Source organism: Melospiza melodia, chromosome 30 (assembly GCF_035770615.1).
Source record: "Melospiza melodia melodia isolate bMelMel2 chromosome 30, bMelMel2.pri, whole genome shotgun sequence".
Lineage (NCBI taxonomy): Eukaryota > Metazoa > Chordata > Aves > Passeriformes > Passerellidae > Melospiza > Melospiza melodia.
Window position 1 is genome coordinate 3,142,196 of NC_086223.1, and position 20,105 is coordinate 3,162,300.

The 20,105-nt window shown below is 59.0% G+C and overlaps 3 protein-coding genes across 6 annotated transcripts; 2 read left to right on the plus strand and 1 right to left on the minus strand.

The window, feature by feature from the left end:
- The first annotated feature begins 799 nt into the window (after nucleotides 1-799).
- WNK4 (WNK lysine deficient protein kinase 4) lies at nucleotides 800-13,382 on the plus strand. 2 transcript variants are annotated; one of them, XM_063178826.1, is made up of 20 exons: nucleotides 800-1,261; nucleotides 5,808-5,980; nucleotides 7,041-7,261; nucleotides 7,336-7,493; nucleotides 8,090-8,178; nucleotides 8,258-8,477; nucleotides 8,551-8,881; nucleotides 9,024-9,154; nucleotides 9,263-9,330; nucleotides 9,411-9,552; nucleotides 9,645-9,761; nucleotides 9,837-9,989; nucleotides 10,243-10,300; nucleotides 10,439-10,564; nucleotides 10,677-11,257; nucleotides 11,707-11,803; nucleotides 11,878-12,280; nucleotides 12,386-12,588; nucleotides 12,872-12,969; nucleotides 13,048-13,382. In XM_063178826.1, exons 1-20 carry the CDS (start codon nucleotides 815-817, stop codon nucleotides 13,048-13,050), a joined length of 3,819 nt encoding a protein of 1,272 aa, XP_063034896.1. In that variant the 5' UTR covers nucleotides 800-814; the 3' UTR covers nucleotides 13,051-13,382. The 2 variants fall into 2 exon arrangements, with proteins under 2 accessions (XP_063034896.1, XP_063034897.1); XM_063178827.1 differs by having other exon boundaries at nucleotides 11,881-12,280.
- Nucleotides 13,383-13,508: 126 nt separating this feature from the next.
- On the minus strand, nucleotides 13,509-14,173 carry LOC134430947 (cytochrome c oxidase assembly factor 3 homolog, mitochondrial). The gene is given in 2 exon segments (XM_063178845.1): nucleotides 13,509-13,855; nucleotides 13,936-14,173. Coding segments are annotated over 2 exon segments (351 nt in total). The 3' UTR covers nucleotides 13,509-13,742.
- A 208-nt stretch (nucleotides 14,174-14,381) lies between these two features.
- CNTD1 (cyclin N-terminal domain containing 1) lies at nucleotides 14,382-19,793 on the plus strand. Of its 3 annotated transcripts, none has more exons than XM_063178836.1 (7): nucleotides 14,382-14,647; nucleotides 14,731-14,806; nucleotides 16,371-16,530; nucleotides 16,900-17,062; nucleotides 18,015-18,159; nucleotides 18,564-18,748; nucleotides 19,435-19,793. In XM_063178836.1, exons 1-7 carry the CDS (start codon nucleotides 14,476-14,478, stop codon nucleotides 19,707-19,709), a joined length of 1,176 nt encoding a protein of 391 aa, XP_063034906.1. In that variant the 5' UTR covers nucleotides 14,382-14,475; the 3' UTR covers nucleotides 19,710-19,793. The 3 variants fall into 3 exon arrangements, with proteins under 3 accessions (XP_063034906.1, XP_063034907.1, XP_063034908.1); XM_063178837.1 differs by having other exon boundaries at nucleotides 14,383-14,647; nucleotides 18,564-18,660; nucleotides 19,435-19,727; XM_063178838.1 differs by having other exon boundaries at nucleotides 14,541-14,647; nucleotides 14,706-14,806.
- The last annotated feature ends 312 nt before the right edge of the window (nucleotides 19,794-20,105 follow it).

Here is a 20,105-nt window from a genome sequence, read left to right on the forward strand (position 1 = left end):
GCAGCCCGGGGGGACCGGGAGCGGTGCGGGGCGCTGCTCGCGGGGCCGGGGCGGTGCCCCTGCCCGGTGTGGGGCCGGTTTGGTGCCCCTGCCCGGTGTGGTGCCCCTGAGAGGTACAGCGTCAGTGCGGTGCCCCTGCCCTGTTAGGTGTCGGTGCGGTGCCCCTGCCCGGTGCGGTGCCTCTGCCCGGTGCGGTGCCCCTGCCCGGTGTGGTGCCCCTGCCCGGTGTGGTGCCCCTGCCAGGTACAGTGTCAGTGCGGTGCCCCTGCCCGGTGCCCCTGCCCGGTGTGGTGCCCCTGCCCGGTGCGGTGCCCCTGCCAGGTACAGTGTCAGTGCGGTGCCCCTGCCCGGTGTGGGGCCGGTTTGGTGCCCCTGCCGGGTGTGGTGCCCCTGAGAGGTACAGTGTCAGTGCGGTGCCCCTGCCCTGTTCGGTGTCGGTGCGGTGCCCCTGCCAGGTACAGTGTCAGTGCGGTGCCCCTGCTCGGTGCCCCTGCCCGGTTTGGTGCCCCTGCCCGATGCGGTGCCCCTGCCCGGTGCGGTGTCGGTGCAGTGCCCCTGCCCGGTTTGGTGCCCCTGCGCTGTTCGCTGTCGGTGCGGTGCCCCTGCCCGGTGCCCCTGCCCGGTGGCGCAGCGCGGCCGGGGGGCGGCGGTCGCTCGGAGGCGGGCCCGGGCGGGGCGGGGGCGGTGCCGCCGGGGCGGTGCCGGTGCCGGGGCCGGTGCCCGGACCGGGTCTCGGCGGTCGCTCCCGGTTGCGGGCTGGCGGAGGCCACGGGTGCGAAGCTCGGGAGCGGCCGCTCCCGCCGGGCCGGAGCCGATGCTGGCGGCCGAGCCCGCCGCTACCGGAGCCATGTCCCATCCCGAGGCGGAGCGGGCGGACGGCGGCTCCCCGCCGGAGCCGGAGCCGGGTCCGGGGCTCACCGGACGGGCCCCGCACCGTAACCGCAGCCGGCGGCCCTCGGGGCGCGATTCCCGACGGGCTTCCTCCCGCTTCAACCGGCGGAGCTCGGCCGAGCTGGAGCTGCTGGGGTACCCGGCACCGGACGGGGAGCGCGGGGTGTCTCCGCCGCCGCCGGCGGCCGCCGCCGGGCTCCGGGAACCGGAGGAGACGGAGAGCGAGGAGGTCGAGACGCGGGCGGTCGCCACCTCCCCCGACGGCCGCTTCCTCAAGTTCGACATCGAGATCGGCCGCGGCTCCTTCAAGACCGTCTACAAGGGGCTGGACACGGAGACCACGGTGGAGGTGGCGTGGTGCGAGCTGCAGGTACGGCCCCAGCCCGGGCCGGGGGCTCCGGACAGGCACCGGGACCCTCTGCCCCGCTGATTCCCTGCCCTGTGCAGCCCCCCCGGTCCTACCCTGCCCGGCTGCTGTCTGGGACTCGCGGGCACCTCCTGGGCTCCGTCAATCTCCGCCTGTGCCCGTCCCTGTGGTGCCCCAGCAGCGGGCAGGGCACGGTGCGGGCTCCCCTCGCTGCCCTGCGCTGTGCCCATCACTGCCCGTGCCTCGGTGCCTCGTGGGTCCGCTGGCCCGGGCCCCGAGTGCTGCTCGCTGCCGCCGCTCCTGGCCCTCCTGCTCATCACGTGCTGTTTTCCATTTGCTTTCTTGCTGCCTGCACCGTGGAGCATGCCAGGGTGCCCACGTTCTTGATGCCAGCCCCCACTCTGGCACTTTACAGGTGGATCTGGGGCTGGGCATCCCACTGTGCTTCTGTTGCCCAGCAGCTCGCAGCTTTCCCTCCAGGAGCACAGCAGTGCCCTCTCTGCGTGCCTGCCTGTGCTTGTGCTGGATCTTCCCCCCAAAGTTTGCTCCTGTAGCCCTCGGTGTGCCCTGGGGCAGGTGCCTGCAGCGAGCTGGGGCTGGCTGTCAGCTGGGAGCAGGGTGCAACACGACCTTGGTGCCCTCTGCCTGCTTGACCTTGGCTGGAGTGCTGTACAGGGTCACCTGTGATGGTTTCTGTGGTGCTGCCAGGGACTCTGAGGAGCATCCCCATCTCCTCTCTGCTGCCACTCTCCTCCATCTCTCTCCTTGGCTGTCCTGCTGTGCTGAGAGCAGTGGTGACAGCGTTGCCTCCACAATGCCTTTGCCCCCTCAAGTGCTTTTGATGGGCCTGATCTTGTCCATGGAGGTGCCCAGGGAGATGTGTGGGGCTGCCTCTTCTCCTTGGAGCACCTTTTGGTGAAGTCCAAAGTCTCCCTCAGGCTCCTGACCCTGGGATGGCTGCTGTGGTGGGAAAGGTCCAAGTCCTTGTTGACACAGAAAAACGTGTCTTGCGAGTTTGTTGTCTTGTTCCCAAAAGCTCAGTGCACTTACAGGTGGCTGCCTGGGCTGGGTCCTCGGGGTGGCTGCAGCCCAGCAGAGCAAGAAGAGATCCTGAGAGACTGCTGGGTGGTTTCTAGAGGGCTCTTAGTGAGGAAGGTGAAGGTTTGCTCCCCACCCCAATGGGTTGCAGAGTTCAGTTGTTGAGAGCTCAGTTCGGAGCTCAGTTCGGAGTTTGCTCCCCACCCCAATGGGCTGCACAGTTCAGTTGTTGAGAGCTCAGTTCAGAGCCAGCTCAGTTCTCCTGCCCTCACAAAGCCCCCCAGCTCCATCCAAACACCCCTGAGCTCTCTCGAGTCCCTTCAGGTGGCAGCCACAGACTGGAACAGGCTCTCCTTGGCGAGCCCAGGCCCTTCATCCCTGGGTGAGTCAGCTGTGTCCCTCCCCGTGGGTCTCAGCCCCATGCCACAGCTGTGCCCCTCTGCCTGCCCTGGGGCCTGGCACACACAGCAGCTCCTGTTCCTGCTCCTCCCTGCCTGCGGGCACTGCTGGTGTCTCGGAGGGGCTGGGAGGGATGAGCCTGCCCCACTCAGGTGGAGGGGAACGGGGAGCTGGGCAGCAAAACGCTGCTGTGTCCCTGCCCAGCAGGAACATGCTGGCCCTGAGAGCCAGCCAGGAGTGGCACAAGCACTCACCTGTCCCCTGGGGGTGCTGGTGGAGAGGGTCCCCTGCCAGGGACCCTTCTGTGAGCCCCCCATGGTGCTGGGGACACCGGACCCCTCTGGGGGTCGCTGCCAGAGCCAGGACCCTGCCCCTGCCCTCCCCACCCAGGGCTTGGCTCCATTCCACTGACTGCTCTTTATGCAGTGTCTGTTGTACCCAAATCCCTGTCCCACAGGGGGCTGAGAGCACAGACACAGACATTTAGGAGTTTGTTGTTTTTCTTTTTCAGCAATCATGCAAAGAATTGCACACTGTGACACAAATACGGGATTTGGAACCACAAATAAAAATGGTTGTGGTTCTGCCATTTTAAAAATAGCTTTGTCCTGTGCACTTCACAGTTCTCCTTCTATTGCCTTTCAATTCCAAATGAGTACTTAACCTCAGGCCTGACCTGTTCTGCACCAGAGAACCTGGTTCAGCTGCTGTGATGGATCCCAGTCCCAAACCCCAGCTCTCCCTGCTGTCCTTGCCCTGACCTTCCCTCCTCAGAGCCTGCTGAAGCACGGCTTGCTTTTGCCTGTCTTCTGTCTCCCTGAGACCCTCAGGGGACCTGCCCATCCCTGTCCCCTGTCCTGAAGGCAGCGTCTGTCTGTCCACAGCCCCACTGTTTGTGCTTTCCAGCTTTAGCCTGGCACTATTTCTGTCCGAGGTGCTGCGGGTGCTGGGGAAGGAGAAAGCAGGGAGAGGAAACCAGAGGCCCAGAGTGGGGTCTGGCTGTAAATACCTGGCTGTGAGATTTTCCTGTGGAAACCCCTTGGGGTTGCCCAGGTGGGCAGGAGCAGCAGGCAGTGCTGTGCCTGCCCTGGCTCTGGCACCCAGGTAAGCTCAGCCAGCAGCCCTGGGGCTGCAGGGCACGGGGAGGGCAGTGAGGAGCTGGCTGAGAGCTGACAGAGTGCTGCCTCCTCTGGGGGGCTTGGGGGTCCCTGGGGCTGTGGATGTGGCTGGAGGGACAGTGCTGAGCACTGGCTCTGTGCCCCACCATGGTGTTGCTCCGAGTGCCAGTGCAGTGCCATGGGGCAGCCCTGTGAGTGCTGCAGAGGGCACAGAGCACTGCCAGGCTGGGCACAGCCTCCTGCTGCAGGGACAGCAGCCATCCCCACCCTCCCTTCTCCTGCAGCTGGCCTCAGCTCCTGCTGCTGGCTGTGCTGGGCTCCTCAGCAGCCAGCTCCTGGCTCACAGGAGGGGCTGGATTGTTGCCACCATTGCCACCAGCTCCTCGTGGTCCCCGTGCCACCACCCCCAGCGTCCTCCTCCGCCCTGTGTGGAGGCTGGAAGGAGAGGACACGGTGTGCCCATGCTGTGTGCCATGTCTGTGCTGGCAGCCCTGCCTGCCCTGCCCCTGCTGGTGCTGCTCCAGCCCAGGATGGGCTTTGATGCCCACATTTAACGGGGAGAGTATCAGCACAGGGCTGGGAGCTGCTGCCACTGGGGTCATGTGTGTGGAAGGAGTGATGCCAAGCGAGCCCAGCAGCCCTGGCACAGCCTGGGGCACAGCCCTGCCTCCCCCAGACCTTACTCCAGACACTCTGGGAGAGGTGGCCTTGTGCTGGAGCTGGGCATGGCACAGTGAGGGCTGTGCTGGCACAGCTGCTCCAGCTGGGGTCTGCTCTGGCTGAGCTGGGACAGCCCTGGCACCCATAAATCCCCATTTCACAGCCTCCTCATGCCCTTGCAGGTTTGTGGGGTGCAGTGAAGCCTCTGGACACCCCCAGTGGGTAGCAGAGGGCCAGAGGGGTGGTGGTGGCCGTGGCACTGGGCAGGGAAGCCGGTGTGTGCTGCTGGCCCTGCAGGGGTTCGGGTGCTGTTTTCCTCCTTCCCTATGAAAGGTCCCATTCATGCTGCTGCAGCAGGCTCAGGTTCTCCTCTGGGCTGAGCCTGTCCCTGAGCATGTATTAAATGTGGGGGGATTATGGAGCAGCTCCAGCCAAGCCTTGGGGCCGCCTGTGATGCAATGAAAATGTTACGAAAGCCGAGGGGATTGATGGCTGGTGGCCACTGGCCAAGGGGCCGAGGCAGCTCTGGCAGCTCTGCCGGGGCAGCTCCAGTTTCCTTGGCCTCTGAACGTGGGCTGGGCAGGGGTCCCAGCGTGGAGGCCCCCAGGCTGTGCAGCAGCTGAGCTCTGCAGGACCCCAGGGTGGTGGGGCTGTCACTGCTCCTGCTCCTCCTGCCCAGGGCTGAGCCCTCCCTTGAGGCTGGAGCTGCCTCCTGCAGCCCTGCCCAGCCAGCTCCCCTCTCCCTGCACCCTGGAGCTGTGTCCCTCCAGCATGAGGGGCTGTCCCCTCCGCTGGCCCCTGCCCCAGCTGCAGTCAGCACCCTCGGCTTGTGTTTCCACTTTAATTAACTCGAGCAGGAGGAACATGGAAAAACCTGGGCTGGAGCCTCCCCCGCCTGCTTTCCCCAACAAAGGCCTCATTGAGGCTGGCCCAGCACAGAGCCCAGGGCTGCTGCTGCCCCGCTGGGGGCAGAAGAGCCGTGGCCATGGTGTCTGCACAGGGCAGGGTGGCAGCAGCCTCTGCAGAGTCCCCAGATGTCCCCTCCAGCTGCAGGATGGGGATCCCTGTCCCCAGGCAGCTGCAGCTGGGGGCTGAGTGAGGGGAATGAGGATGGGTGGGCTCAGCACAGGGCAATGGGGAACTGCTTGGGTGCACTCACCCAGAGTGGTGGGCTGGTGGAGGGACCAGTCCAGAGTGGCCCAAACCATGTGCATGCCACTGTGCTGGGGCCACAAAAGCCTCCTCTGCCTTGTATGGGGTCGTGAGGGTCTTTTGTGGCCCCTCACACAGCAGGATCCCCCGTGTGCCCCCCTCACCCCTCCTGGCTCCCACAGACACGGAAGCTGTCCAAGACGGAGCGGCAGCGGTTCAGCGAGGAGGTGGAGATGCTCAAGGGGCTGCAGCACCCCAACATCGTCCGCTTCTACGACTCCTGGAAGTCAACCATCAAAGGGCAGATCTGCATCGTGCTGGTCACGGAGCTCATGACGTCTGGCACCCTGAAAACGTGATTGGGGCGGGCAGGGGAGGGAACGGGGTCTCTGCTCTTTGTTGTGGGGTCATCTGAATCCATCTGGCACCCTGAAAACGTGATTGGGGCGGGCAGGGGAGGGAACGGGGTCTCTGCTCTTTGTTGTGGGGTCATCTGAATCCATCTGGCACCCTGAAAACGTGATTGGGGCGGGCAGGGGAGGGAACGGGGTCTCTGCTCTTTGTTGTGGGGTCATCTGGGTCTGGATGGCGATGGGAGGAGGGTGGGCTGGAGCCAAGGCTGGGCCACGAAGCTGAGCCCCACAGGTCTGAGTCCTGTGGGTCCCTGGCAGGTATTTGAGGTCCTGTTGGTCCCAGACAGGTATTTGAGGTCCTGTTGGTCCCATGCAGGTACTTGAAGCCCTGTTGGTCCCTGGTGGGTATTTGAAGCCCTGTTTGCCCCAGACATGTATTTGAGGCCCTGTTGGTTCCGGACAAGTATTTGAAACTCTGTTGGTCCCAGGCAGGTATTTGAGGTCCTGTTGGTCCTAGGCAGGTATCTGAGGCCCTGGCAGGTATTTGAAGCCCTGTTGGTCCCTGGCAGGTGTTTGAGGCCCTGTTGGTTCCTGGCAGGTATTTGATAGTCCCTGACAAGTATTTGAAGCCCTGTTTGTCCCAGGCAGGTATTTGAAGCCCTCTTGGTCCCAGGCAGGTGTTTGAGGCCCTGTTGGTCCCTGTTGGGTATTTGAGGCCCTGTTGGGTATTTGAGGCCCTGTTGGTCCCTGTTGGGTATTTGAGGCCCTGTTGGTCCCAGACAGGTATCTGAAGCCCTATTGGTCCCTGACAGGTATTTGAGGCCCTGTTGGTCGCTGGCAGGTATTTGAGGCCCTGGTAGGTGTTTGAGGCCCTGTTGGTCCCTGGCAGGTATTTGAGGCCCTGGTGGGTATTTGAGGCCCTGTTGGTCCCTGTTGGGTATTTGAGGCCCTGTTGGTCGCTGGCAGGTATTTGAGGCCCTGGTAGGTGTTTGAAGCCCTGTTGGTCCCTGTTGGGTATTTGAGGCCCTGTTGGGTATTTGAGGCCCTGTTGGTCCCTGGCAGGTATCTGAAGCGCTTTAAGGAGATGAAGCTGAAGGTGCTGCAGCGCTGGAGCCGGCAGATCCTCAAGGGTTTGCATTTCCTGCACACTCGCTCGCCCCCCATCATCCACCGTGACCTCAAGTGTGACAACATCTTCATCACGGGCCCCACGGGCTCCGTCAAGATCGGGGACTTGGGCCTGGCCACGCTCAAGAGAGCCTCCTTTGCCAAGAGTGTGATAGGTGGGGGCTCCTGGGGGCTCTGGGGGCTGCAGGGGTGGGCAATGTGGGGGTGCTGAGCTCCCCTGCTCCCCCAGGCACCCCCGAGTTCATGGCCCCCGAGATGTACGAGGAGAAGTATGACGAGGCCGTGGACGTGTACGCCTTTGGGATGTGCATGCTGGAGATGGCCACCTCGGAGTACCCCTACTCTGAGTGCCAGAACGCCGCCCAGATCTACCGCAAGGTCACCTCGGTGAGGCCCGGCCCCAGCTGGGGGGCGCTGCCATGGTCAGCTGCCCATTCTGGGGGGGGACCACAGCCCTGTGTGTGTGTCACTGTGCTGGGGCCACAGAAGCCTCCTCTGCATTGGGTCTTTGTGGCCCCCTGTGCTTGGCAGGACCCCCTGTGTGCCCTCCTCACACCCTCACTGTTTCCCAGCTCCCCACTGGAGCTGCCAGGCCTTGCTGCTGATGAAATGTGTCACTGTGTGGGTTGTGTGAACAGCTAAAGGCAGTGAGGGGTTGCTCTGCCAGGCCATGGAGCTGTGGCTGGTGGTGGTGGGGCATGGCTTGGCCAGACCCCACATCCCTGGCGCTGCACCAGTGTGTTAATGGGGTGGAACGGGAGCAGTCTGCTCAGTCACCCTGGCTTTGGGCACTGCAGCTGCCCTGACCGGTCCTGGCCAGCTCCTGCCTGTTGAGGTGGAAACTCTGAGCCCTGGGGCATCCTGGCCACATGCAGGCACACGTGGCCTGGCCACAGGGGCCATGCAGAGCTCATGTGGCCCTGGGCTGGTTGTCCCCTGGGCCCTGGGTTGGCACAGGAGGTGCTCACTGTCACTACCCCCAGGGCCTGAAGCCCAGCAGCTTCTACAAGGTGAAGGTGCCCGAGCTGAAGGAGATCATCGAGGGCTGCATCCGCATGGACAAGAACGAGAGGTGGGGGCAGAGCAGGGTCCGGGTGGCAGGGCAGGGTCTCCCCTGGCCCCGAGCCCACTCTGAGCCTTGCCCTCTGCAGGTACACCATCCAGGACCTGCTGGAGCATTCCTTCTTCCAGGAGGACACCGGGGTGCACGTGGAGCTGGCTGAGGAGGATGATGGAGTCAAGTCTGGGCTCAAGCTCTGGCTGCGCATGGACGACACGAAGAAGCTGCACGGCAAATACAAGGACAACAACGCCATCGAGTTCCTCTTTGAGCTCTACAAGGACGTGGCAGAGGAGGTGGCTCAGGAGATGGTGGGTACAGACCTGGGGGAGCCCTGGGGTGCTGTGGGGTCCCCACACAAGTGACAATCTCCCTCCTGCGCAGGTGGTGCTGGGCTTTGTATGTGAGGCTGACTACAAGCTGGTGGCCAAGGCGGTGCGGGACCGTGTGGTGGCCATCAAGCGCAAGAGGGAGAAGCTGAAGCGTGCCCAGGGCGCTCCATCCCCGGCAGAGCCAGAGCAGCCGCCAGGTGTCCTGCGCCTCCTGGAGGAGCTCAAATCCCCGCTGCCACCTGGCGGCCCCACGCCCGCCCCGGCCACCCCCGGCTCTGGGGACTCTGCCTTCAGCAGCACCTTCCCCCTGGAGCCCGAGGAGCCCGAGGCTGACCAGCACCAGCACTTCACCTACCGCCACACCAGCTACTCCTCGGCCACCTGTGCGTAGGCACCGAGGGGGCACAGCCGGGTGGGCAGCAGGGCTGAGAGGGGGTCCATCAGCTTCTCCCACCCCACAGCCCTTCCCCAGCTGCCCAGCGAGGGAAAGCACTGCCTTTGCTTCATGCCAGCTCTCCTCCACAGCCGACTGTGAAACCGATGGGTACCTGAGCTCCTCTGGCTTCCTGGACTCTCCAGACCTGGCCCACCGCAGCTTTGTGGCTGTGGACCCCACCAGCCCTCCCCCCAGCCGGCCTGTGCGCTGCTTCCCCACGGTGAGCACGGGCTCAGGGGGGCTCAGGGCAGCTGTGGCACCAGTTCAGCCCAGCTGTGGCACCAGTTCAGCCCAGCTGTGGCACCAGCTCACCCCTCCTCTCCTGCAGAGCATCGCCGTGCAGCTGCCCACAGACCATTTGCCCCCTGCCAGTGGTTTCTCCTCCTCGGTGGACAGGTGAGGCTGGGGGAGCTGGACAGGGAGGGTGGTGCTTGGGAATGGCCGTGCTGATGCTCTGGAGCTGGGGATTCCTGCAGCTACACCTCGGATGTGGCATCAGGCATGAGTGATGGCTATGAGGGGCTGTCAGCCAGCGAGCAGAGCACCAAGCTGCCCCCCAAGAGAGCCTCGGGGAAGCTGCTGCGGCGCCGAGCCCGCTCCAGGCTGCGCATCACCAACGTGAGTGCCACCAGAGCCAGGCTGGGGACAGGCAGGGGACGGGCAGGGCCAGGTGGGTTTTCCTGGGCTTGAGCCAGCCCTGCCACCCCCAGATCTCCGACAAGAACGACCGAGTGGTGGAGTGCCAGCTGCAGACCTACAACAACAAGATGGTGACCTTCAAGTTCGACCTGGATGGGGACAACCCCGAGGAAATTGCAGCCGCCATGGTGAGAGCAGGGGGAGGGAGAAGGTGGGCTGTGCCTGGCTGGGCTGGGTGCTGATGGACCCCTGCACACCCTCAGGTGCACAATGAGTTCATCCTCAAGTCGGAGAGGGAGAGTTTCATCAGCCGCATCCGGGACATCATCCACCGCGTGGAGACCCTGCTGCGCAAGGACCGCGGGGGCACCGAGCTGCCCAAGGGCCCCGGGGCTGACAGTGCTCTGGGCAGCCCTGTGAGTGCCAGCCTGGGGAAGCTGCTGCTGCTGCTGGGCATGGCTTGGGGCGCTGCCTGGCCCCAGGGAGTGCGGGGTGGCTTGGGGTGCAGGGTCCTCCTGTGGTCACTTGGCCGCTCCTGTGACAAGTCAAGGTGTTCCCCAGCACAGAGGAGATTCCAGCTCCTGTCCCCAGGGTGGGGCCAGTGGGGGCTTGGCACAGCTTGGTCGTGGCCTCTGCCCCAGTGCTGGGCTCAGCTCACCCTTCTCACAGGTGGACCTGCAGCTGCAGGGGCTCTCGCGCTCCATCTCCTCCTCATCCTCGCTCAGTGGTACGTCTGTGCCCCTCTGCCGGCCCTTCCTCTCTCCCCCAGCCCCATGCAGGGCAGGTGATGGCCTCAGCCGAGCCCTGAGGGTCTCAAAGGACACGTCCTGCCCTGGCTGAGGCTGGCTGTCACCCTGTGCCACAGACCTGAGCTGCACCAGCCCCAGCCTGTCTGTGCAGCCCCCCGTGCTGCCGCTGCTGAGCCGCTCCCCGTCAGAGACCAACCTGGGCAGCCCTGTGGAGCCCCCGGTGCCACTGGGGTCGCCCTCAGGTACTGGTGCTGGCAGGGTGGGCGTGTTCATTGCCCTGGGGGGTGCCAGCTGCTCCCCTGGGCAGGGCCAGGAGGGGCCCTGGGGCTGCTCCTGATGCTCCTCTCCCTGCAGGCCCAGCACAGACCTGGCCCCTCGTCTCCATGGCTCCCTCCTGGCTCACGTCGTCACCAGCAGTGACACCAACGCTGACCCCCCAGGGGACCCCAGGGGCGCCTGTCCCCCCAGCCCTGCCCCAAGCCCTCCTGTCCCCCCAGCCTGTGCCCACACCCCCTGTTCCCTGTGAGCCCAGCAGCCCCCTGAGCCCTGCTGTGACCAGCACACCCTTGTCCCCCACTGCTCCCCTCCTGTCCCTGGCCAATGTCTTCTCCCTGGCAGTGATGACCGTGGCCCACACTGTCTCCTCCATTGCCAGCTCAGGTGGGCACCTGTACCCACCCCTGCTGCCACGGCCACAGAGTCTTGCCCTGGGTGCCCCACGCTTTGTGTACCCTGACCCCACCAGCACAGACAAGCCAGTCCCACCTGGCAGCGGGACCCCAGAGTCAGTGGCAGCTGCTGTCCCCACTGCTGGAGTGCCCATACCATCCCTTCCCTTGGCACCAGCCCCAGGGTGCCCCCCGGGCAGCGAGGCCGTGGGGAGCCCTGTGCAGCTGCTGAGCACATCCACAGCTGGCAGTGCAGAGGGCAGCACGGTGAGTGTGGGTGCACAGGGGCTGCCCAGCAGGGCTGGGTGCTCGCTGCAGGTGCTGCACTGGGGTGGGATGGAGCCTTGTGGCTTGTGGAGCCACTGGGCTGCAGGGAGGGCTGAGAGGGTGGCAGATCCCAGGGCACACAGGGGAGGACAGGAGATGTGGTGGGACATGGAGTGGGGCTGCTGATGGTGCTCAGTGCCCACAGGGGAGGACAGGAGAGGTGGCAGGACATGGGGTGGAGCCGCTGATGTGCTCAGTGCCCACAGGGGAGGACAGGAGAGGTGGCAGGACGGGGGGTGGAGCTGCTGATGTGCTCAGTGCCCACAGGGGAGGACAGGAGATGTGGCAGGACATGGGGTGGGGCTGCTGATGTGCTCAGTGCCCACAGGGGAGGACAGGAGAGGTGGCAGGACGGGGGTGGGGCTGCTGATGTGCTCAGGTGCCCACAGGTGCTGCCCGGTGCCCCCAAGCCCAGCCACTCTCTGATCATCTCGGAGGCACCAGCCTCCAGCGTGCCCAAGGCGCAGCTCTCACCCATCAATGAAGGTAAGGAGGGGCAGGGCAGAGGCTGTGCCAGGGCACCGCAATGCCCCTGTGCCCACCGCTGCCCCTGTCCCCAGCAGAAGCCAAGCCGCAGGTGCTGGGCCGCTTCCAGGTGGTGCCAGCCAAGGACCTGGGGCCGGGCAGCAGCGAAGGGGAGCAGCCCGGCCCGGAGCCGGCAGCCAGCGCCTCCCCGCCTCCCGCCGTGCCCGACACGAGCCGCAGCTCCAGCAGCGACTCGGACGCGGCACCGGAGGCGCCCAAGGCTGAGGAGGGGCCGGCCGAGGGCGGCTCCGCGCCCGCTGCGCCCGCGGGGAGCGACCCCGGGGAGGGCCCTGGGGAAGAGGGCACGGAGAATGTGCCGCAGGCCATGCTGAGCCAGGTGTGGCTGAGCTACTCCCGCAGCCTCTCCTACGTGAGCAGCGACGACACCGAGAGCGAGGACGAGGAGATCTGGGAGGAGCTGCAGAACCTGCGCCAGAAGTGAGCAGGGGTGGCACCTGGGAGCCCACGCGTGTTCCCAGCGAGCCCGTGGGGACCTCGCTGTCCCTTCCCCGGCCCCGCTGCCACCTCCTCTCCTCTCCGCAGGCACCTGGCGGAGGTGCAGCTGCTGCAGAGCGCTCAGAAGAAGGAGATCGAGGAGCTGTACCTGCGCATGGGGAAGCAGCCGCCGCTGGGCATCGTGTCCCCCGCTGCCATGCTGTCCGGCCGCCAGCGCCGCCTCTCCAAGGGCAGCTTCAACCCCTCCCGCCGCAACAGCCTGCAGCGCCTGGAGCTGGCACCGCCCGCGGGTACCGGCACCGCTCCCGTTCCCCGTTCACCGCCGGGCAGGGTGGGGCGGCAGGGCAGGGACCCCGGGCTGAGCGGGGCTGCAGGGCAGGGCTCCGGGTGAGCGGCACAGCCCCGTTCCACACCGGGCTGGGTTCAGGGTGAGCGGCACGGCCCCGTTCCCCACCGGGCAGGGTTCAGGGTGAGCGGCACAGCCCCGGGGTGAGCGGCACAGCCCCGTTCCCCACCGGGCACGGCCCCGGTTGAGCTGCCCAGCCCGGTGCCCTCACCGTGCCATCCCCGCAGGCATCATGCGCCGCAACTCGCTGAGCGGCAGCAGCACGGGCTCGCAGGAGCAGCGCCTCAACAAGGGCGTGACCTTCGCCGACGACATCGGGCGCATGGTAAGGGACACGGGCGGGTCCCGCGGGGATCCCGTGGCGTTCCTGCGCCTCTCGGCTCACGGCTGCTTCTCTCCGCAGTAGCCGGCTGGCCAGGAATGACCCCATGAACTACCTCATCCAAGTGCCTGCTGCCCTCGGCGGGCAGAGCCAGCCCTGCAGAGCCCGCGCTGCCCTCGGCTGTGGGGCTGGCCCGTCCCCAGGGCTCTGCCCGCTGTCCCCGGCCCCTCTGCGGGAGGACACGAGCGAGGTGTGTCCGTGCTTGGTGGCTGGAAGGAGCTGAGCCCCCCCTGAGGACCCCCAGCCCCGCACCGACCCCGCCTTCGGCTCCCGGCGGCCCTCCTGGATCCGGGAGCACTTTGTTATGAAGATGTGGCGTTGGAAAAGCGTTTTCATAAACGTGGATTGAATACAAACTGGCTCTGCGTGTGTCTGTCGGGCAGGACGCGTGGCTGCTTGCCTCACTGTGTGAGGATAAACAGCAAAAAGCAGAAAATCCCCCCTGAGGCGGGCACAGCCCAAGAGATCCGTGACAACGGAGCGTCAGTGAGAGGATTTATTGTGGGGAGTGGCGGCACCCGGGCGCTCCGTCCCTCCCGCGGGCACGGCCCCGGGGCGGGTTCTGCCCTGCCTGCGGGGAGCCCCCGGGGCTTTCTCCGGGCCAAAGCAGAGCACGGGGCAGGCCCGAACCCCTCAGGGCATTTGCCTCGAGGCCCGTCCTGCCTGGCGCGGGCGGCAGCTCAGTCACGGGCCGGGCCGGGCCGGGCGATCCCCGCTCAGCTTGCGGTGCCCTCCGCCCGCGCCCGGGCCCGCGCCCGCGCCGCCTCCGCCTCCTGCTCCAGCTCATCCAGGAACCGCTCCTGCGACACCGAGTAGAAGGTGTAACCGTCTGCGGGGGGAGTTAAGGAAAAGCAGCGTGCGCGGCCCCGGAGCCCCCCGGCCCCACCGTTCCGTGGCCCCGGAGGATACAGATGCCAAAAGTCACCGCGCCGATGCCGAGCGCCAGCAGCACGTTGCGGCTGCGGAGCCGGCGCTGCAGGGCGCGCTGGCGCTGGACCTGCTCCACCTGCGCCATGAGGCGGCGCTGCTCGGGGCTGAGCCCCGGCTCCCGGGCCGGGTCAATGCGCCGCGCGAACGCCGCCTCACCCGGCTCCCCCGGCGCCGCCATCTTGCCCCGCCGGCTCCGCGCGGAGATGTGACGTCACATCCGGAGGGGCTCGCTGGCCAATCGGAGAGCCCGGGCGGAACGCGGCGTCGAGTGGGTGATGCCCATCGCGGCATCGGCGAGTGCTGATTGGTGGGGTGGGGTCACGTGGTGGGAAACGTCTCAGCCGCCCGCCCTGAACGGGGCCGGGGCCTGAACGGGGCCGGGGCCTGCCCAAAACCCGGCCAGACCCGGCCTGGTGCCGCCCCAGAGCGGCCGGGAGGAGGCGGCGGAGCCCCGGGCCGGTCTCTCCCCGCAGGGCCGGTGCAATCACTGCCGTTACGGCCTCGGCCCTGCCCTGCTCCATGGGGACTGAGGTGCCCCTGGGGGCCCGGGGCCGTGACTCAGGGCCCGTGTTCTGTGGGGTTGCTCCTGAGATTATCGAGGACACCCTGATCCACTTGGCCACGGAGAACGAGCAGTACCTGAGCGAGCTGCCCGAGCAGGCCGGGTGCTTCAAAGAGACGCGGATCGTGGGTGAGGCTCGGCACAGCAGCTCCCGGGGCGGCTGTACACCGAGCCTCGGGAGCTGCAGCGAGTGCCTGCTGTGCTTTTTGCAGAATTTATATTCCTTTTGGCTGAAAAATGGCACTTGGACCTGCCCACACGGTACCAGGCAGTGGAATTACTTGAACGGTAATGAGAGTCCTAAACACAGCACATTTCCCATCCCCTGGTGGGGTTTTACTGCCCAGCCCTGTTTCACTCTGTCCCAAAACCACACAGGATTAATGAGCTTTGTCTCTTCTTTCATTTAATCTGAATTATTACTTCTACATATACTCCTATACATACATACATACATACATACATATTAATATACACATACATAATATATAGATGGATATATGTATATATATCAAATATATACATAATAATATATATGTATATATTATATATACATATATATGTTATGTATATATATTATATATACCATATATAATATAGTATATATATTTGTATTATATTTGTATTATTATAATACAAATAATATATATTTGTATTATATATATTATAAAGTATATTGTACAATATATATTATATATTGTACATTGTATATATAATACACATACAATATATATTGCATATAATACACATATATAAATATATAAATATTTATATATGCATACATTATATATTATATATAGAAAATATATATCTATTTACACGTATTATCTCTCTCTCTCTATATGTATATATTATATATATGTAGATATTATATATACACATATGTGGAATTGCCTTTGTTCCTTTTCCCCAGCAGCCAGCACCATTCTCTGAGCAACTGTGGCTTTTGTATACAATATATAATATTTTATCTAATATCTATTATATATTATATATACATAATAATATATATAATATATACATACATGTATATTATATATCATATATATCTATTTACACATATATATGTATATATTATATATATGTATGTGTATATTATATATAAGTATATATTATATATACATGTATGTAGAATTGCCTTTGTTCATTTTCCTCAGCAGCCAGAACCATTCTCTGAGCAATTGTGGCTTTTGAATATATAATATACAATATATACATAATAATATAGTATATACAATATATACCTACATGTATATAATATATATATATTATATATCTATTTACACATATATATGTACATATTATATATACATGCATATGGAATTGCCTTTATTCCTTTTTCTCAGCAGCCAGAACCATTCTCTGAGCAATTGTGGCTTTTGTATATATAATATACAATATATAATATATAATATATAATATACAATATATAATATATTATATATATAATATATATGTATGTATGTATGTATTATATATATATGTATATATTATATATATTAAATGTATGTGTATATTTTATATATATATATATATTATATATTATATATATACGTATGTGGAATTGCCTTTGTCCCTTTTCCTCAGCAGCCAGAACCATTCTCTGAGCAATTTTGGCTTTTGTATATGTAATATACAATATACAATATATATTATATATTATATACATATATAATATATGTGTATATTCTATATATGTGTGTGTGTATTATATATATGTATATATTACATATATTACATGTATGTGTATATTACATATATGTATATATTATATATACATATACGTGGAATTGCCTTTGTCCCTTTTCCTCAGCAGCCAGAACCATTCTCTGAGCAATTGTGGCTTTTGTAGGTTCATGATCAAGCAGGTAGAGCAGATGTGTGATGGCAGAGGGAGCACAAAAGGCCAGAGGAGCAGCTGGAGCTCTGTCAGGGATCAGATCACCAACACCTTTGTCCTGAGACTCGTGTCCTGTGTTCAGCTTGCCAGCAAACTCTCTCTGCACTACAGTGTAAGCCAGCTCAGCCTGTCCTTGCTCTAGCACCATGGTTAAATCTGCAGTGTATTAATCTCTCTTAAAAATAGATTTCCTTTTTGGAAGCCAGTAGTGATAATGAGATGCCAAGGACACAACATTCCCTTTAGGGTAGGTGAATTGCTGCTCACCCAGTAACAATTTGCTGGCAAGTGTTCCCATTCTGAGGGGGGGAAAAAAATGCAGGAAAATCTCAGCCCTGTGGTTGTCAAAAATTGTGTGTCCACACCTGCCTGGGGATGGTTTGTTGAGCTGAAACCTGTGGGGAAGGTCAGAGCTGGGAGGTGACACCACTTTGTTCCTGCCTTACTCCTGGAAGACATTTTGTCTCTTTTTCCTCTTCAGAGAGTGACCAGTGACACAGCTTTAACATTTCTGCAATCCATAAAATACTCCTACACTAAGCAGGAATTGCTGGAGTCAGAGCTTGCTGTTTTAAACACTCTGCAGTTCCACATCAACGTGTCAACCCCCTTGGCCTATGTGGAATTGCTCCTGGAGGTTCTAGGTGAGAGTATCACTCAGGGAGAAGGGGAAGGAAGTTTTTTAATAGGGTAACTGAGCTGTTGCTGCTCTGAAATGTCTCACATTACATATTTTTGCACATGAAACAGTTCAGATTTTCCAGAGCTTTCCAGATGAGGACTTTGTCCTTTATAGAATGTTGTTGGACAGCCAGCCATGAGTCATTCAGTAAAATATTAAGAGTTTAAAGCCCCCAAATGTGGTGCCAGGCCAAATGTTCTACAATCACTCATAATTTTCTTGGCCCAGTGTGGAAACCCAGGGCACCCAGGAAATATTTCTCTGTCTGCTCTGGGGTGCCCTGACCCCCAGGGGAGCTCTGACTTTGACCCTCATTCATGGAGAAAGTTTCCCAGACTTCAACATAGACTGGAACCCACAAAAGTGAGAAATTGAGGTTTTGGGGTTTTTAGTGTGTTGTGGGTGGAAGCAAGATGGAGGGCACAGGGTGTTGTCCTGGGTTTCTTCTTCCTTCTTGGGTTTGGGTGGCATTTTGCAATTGGGCAGAAAAGTCCACACTGGGATCAGTTATTGGGTTAAAAGGGAAAATAATCCAGGTGTCAGTTCTTAATTGGACAGTTTAGTTTTAAAAGACCTTGTACCAAGAGATTGTTGGCCATTTTGTGCCTTCTAATGAAAAGCTGCCCAACTCACAGTGGTGAGACTGTTTTACTGACCAGAAATAACAAACACTTGAGTCTGAACATGAACTACTGTCTCAAGTGCCTTCAATGCAGACCCAGAGACACCCAGAACTGGTACCAGCACAGCCCAGTTCTGACAGCCTGAATTTCAGAGTGAAATTCCACTGAGGCTGAGGGATCCTGTGGCACTCAGAGTCAGGGCAGTTGTCCTCAGAATTCCCTCTCCCTTCTGGTACCTCAGACTCAGTGTAGTGACCCAGAACGTGGCACTGATGGTGTGATCTCTGCCAGGATACAATGGCTGCTTGCTTCCTGCCAAGCCTTTACACCAGCTGTGTGTGCAGCTGCTGGACCTCTGCTACCTGACCAGAGAGACCATCTATGACACCCTGCTGAAGATTGCCATCGAGAACTCCACACCCAGCAAACTGCAGATGTAAGGCCTGAAAATGACTTAAAATAATAAAAATAACCCTTTGAAATGAAAACCCCTTGAAAAAGTTAATAAATAGCAGCATATGCAGGTATTTATGCCATTTTGGGGCATAGCACGTGCTGCTATTTATGCCATTTTGGGCTATTTCTCATTATGCCATTTTAAAAAATAATTTGAGGGGACATTCATCATTGTTTCTAAATACACCAGTTCAAACAACATGCTTTTCCACACCTGCTTCAAGGGCAAGGAAAGTGCTTCATTTGGTTGAAATCCAGCCTTGCACTGTCAGTTCCAGTGGTTTATTCAGGCTGGCCTAAATAAACCAACATGTCCTGAGCACTGGCAGGTGCTTTTGAACTGTGAAGCAACTTTTACACCTGAACACACTTTTCTTTCTGCAGAGCCAAGTTTTTAACAGTGAAGGAAGATTTCATGCTCCTGGCTGTTGGAGTTATCAGTACAGGGGTGTTCATCCTGAGCCCTGGGCACTGGGAGCAGGTACAGTCACTGCTGAAGGCATTGGCTCCACGGGAACACGGTGCCAAGGTGGTTTATCTGTTCCAGCACAGCAAAACACAGTGCCAAGGTGCTTTATCTGTGGTGGTTCCAGCACAGCAACTGGGGCTGCACTGGGAGGGGACACCTCTGTCTTTTAGCACAAAGCATGTGGGTTTCTGTCAGAGCTGTGTGCTGGCACTGGTGAGTGTGTGGTGTGTTGTTTTTTGAGTTAGATTTTATGAGCTCTTAGAGAAACTGATTATACTTGAGATAGTTTAGCTACTTTGAATGGTATAAAATTAGTAGGATGGCTTTTGAGGTAGTGTTGGAAATAGAAAAATGTTTAATAAAAGGCAAATAACAAAGCTCTTACAGAGAAAAATTGAGTTAAGGGGAAGAGGTTCTTGTTCCTGCTAAAACACCCCACAAAGGCAATTATTGCCTCTGTTCTCTTCCTTTTCTAGTGAATTACCTAGGCTGGACCTCTTGGCTCTGTCCAGTTGGACAGCCCCAGGTCTGATGTGAAGTCCAAAAGGGCCTATGAGGTATCTTTTGTATCAAATTGGGAGAGAAACTTCTGTGCTTTTTGCCTTTTTAAGCAGACAAAGAATAATTCAGTCACTCCTTCAACAGGGAGCACATTCCTACAAGTGTCCTCACCTTTAGTGCTTCACAGAACAAAACCCCACAGGCAATGTTCCACTGGCAGGTAGAGCAGTTACTCTTGTCAGTCTGTAAACTCACAGATTTAGGTGATCTTTTCTTTTTTTCCAGGCTGTGGAGCATTTAAACTGCATCACTGGCATCACTGCCCAGAGCATCCTGGAGTTCTCCTACGCCGTGGTGAGGCGCGTGGTTGGCAGCACCACACCCGAGCAGCACCGTGGCACCAGATCCCCTCAGGACAGAATCCCTCCTCAGAAATAGAACCACCCTGTCCCTCCAGTCACTGGCCCAGCAGCAGGAGCTGTCACACTGCTGACAGCTGTCCCTGCTCTGTGACACTGCCCAGCGCAGCTCAGGGTTACCTGAATTCTGTCATGTGTTAATTAGCAAAGCTTGTCCTGCTGGGCATCACAGTCATGCTCTGGAAGGAGGCTCAACAGCACCACAGTGTTTAGAAATGCCCTTAGAACATTTCTAAGCACCACAGTGTTTAGAAATGCCCTAAAAGCTTTATTGTAACAGCTGCATCTTTTAAGTTTGGGATCTAAGCTCTCTTTCATCAGAGATCCCTCAGAGTGGTTGTGTTTGAAAGGTGCTGCCATGGCTGGTGGGACCAGCTCTCACAAATGGGGCTGCTCTGTCTCCTCCTGCTGCTTTTATAGAACCCCTGCTTTATAAAACAGGGATTGTCCTCTCTGTGCCAGCACTGTGACCATCACCACAGCAGTGCCCAGCCTGGCTGTCCCTGCCAGTGCCAGGGGTCTGTGCTGTGCCAGGCA

Bases quoted from the DNA above. Each gene is read 5' to 3' on its own strand.
- WNK4 (XM_063178826.1), top strand. From the start codon at position 815: ATGCTGGCGGCCGAGCCCGCCGCTACCGGAGCCATGTCCCATCCCGAG. The intron at 7,262-7,335 runs GTGGGGGCTCCT...CTGCTCCCCCAG, and splicing joins CTTTGCCAAGAGTGTGATAG to GCACCCCCGAGTTCATGGCC. The intron at 12,589-12,871 runs GTACCGGCACCG...CCATCCCCGCAG, and splicing joins GGAGCTGGCACCGCCCGCGG to GCATCATGCGCCGCAACTCG.
- CNTD1 (XM_063178836.1), top strand. From the start codon at position 14,476: ATGGGGACTGAGGTGCCCCTGGGGGCCCGGGGCCGTGACTCAGGGCCC. The intron at 17,063-18,014 runs GTGAGAGTATCA...GATCTCTGCCAG, and splicing joins ATTGCTCCTGGAGGTTCTAG to GATACAATGGCTGCTTGCTT. The intron at 18,749-19,434 runs GTGCTTTATCTG...CTTTTTTTCCAG, and splicing joins CAGCAAAACACAGTGCCAAG to GCTGTGGAGCATTTAAACTG.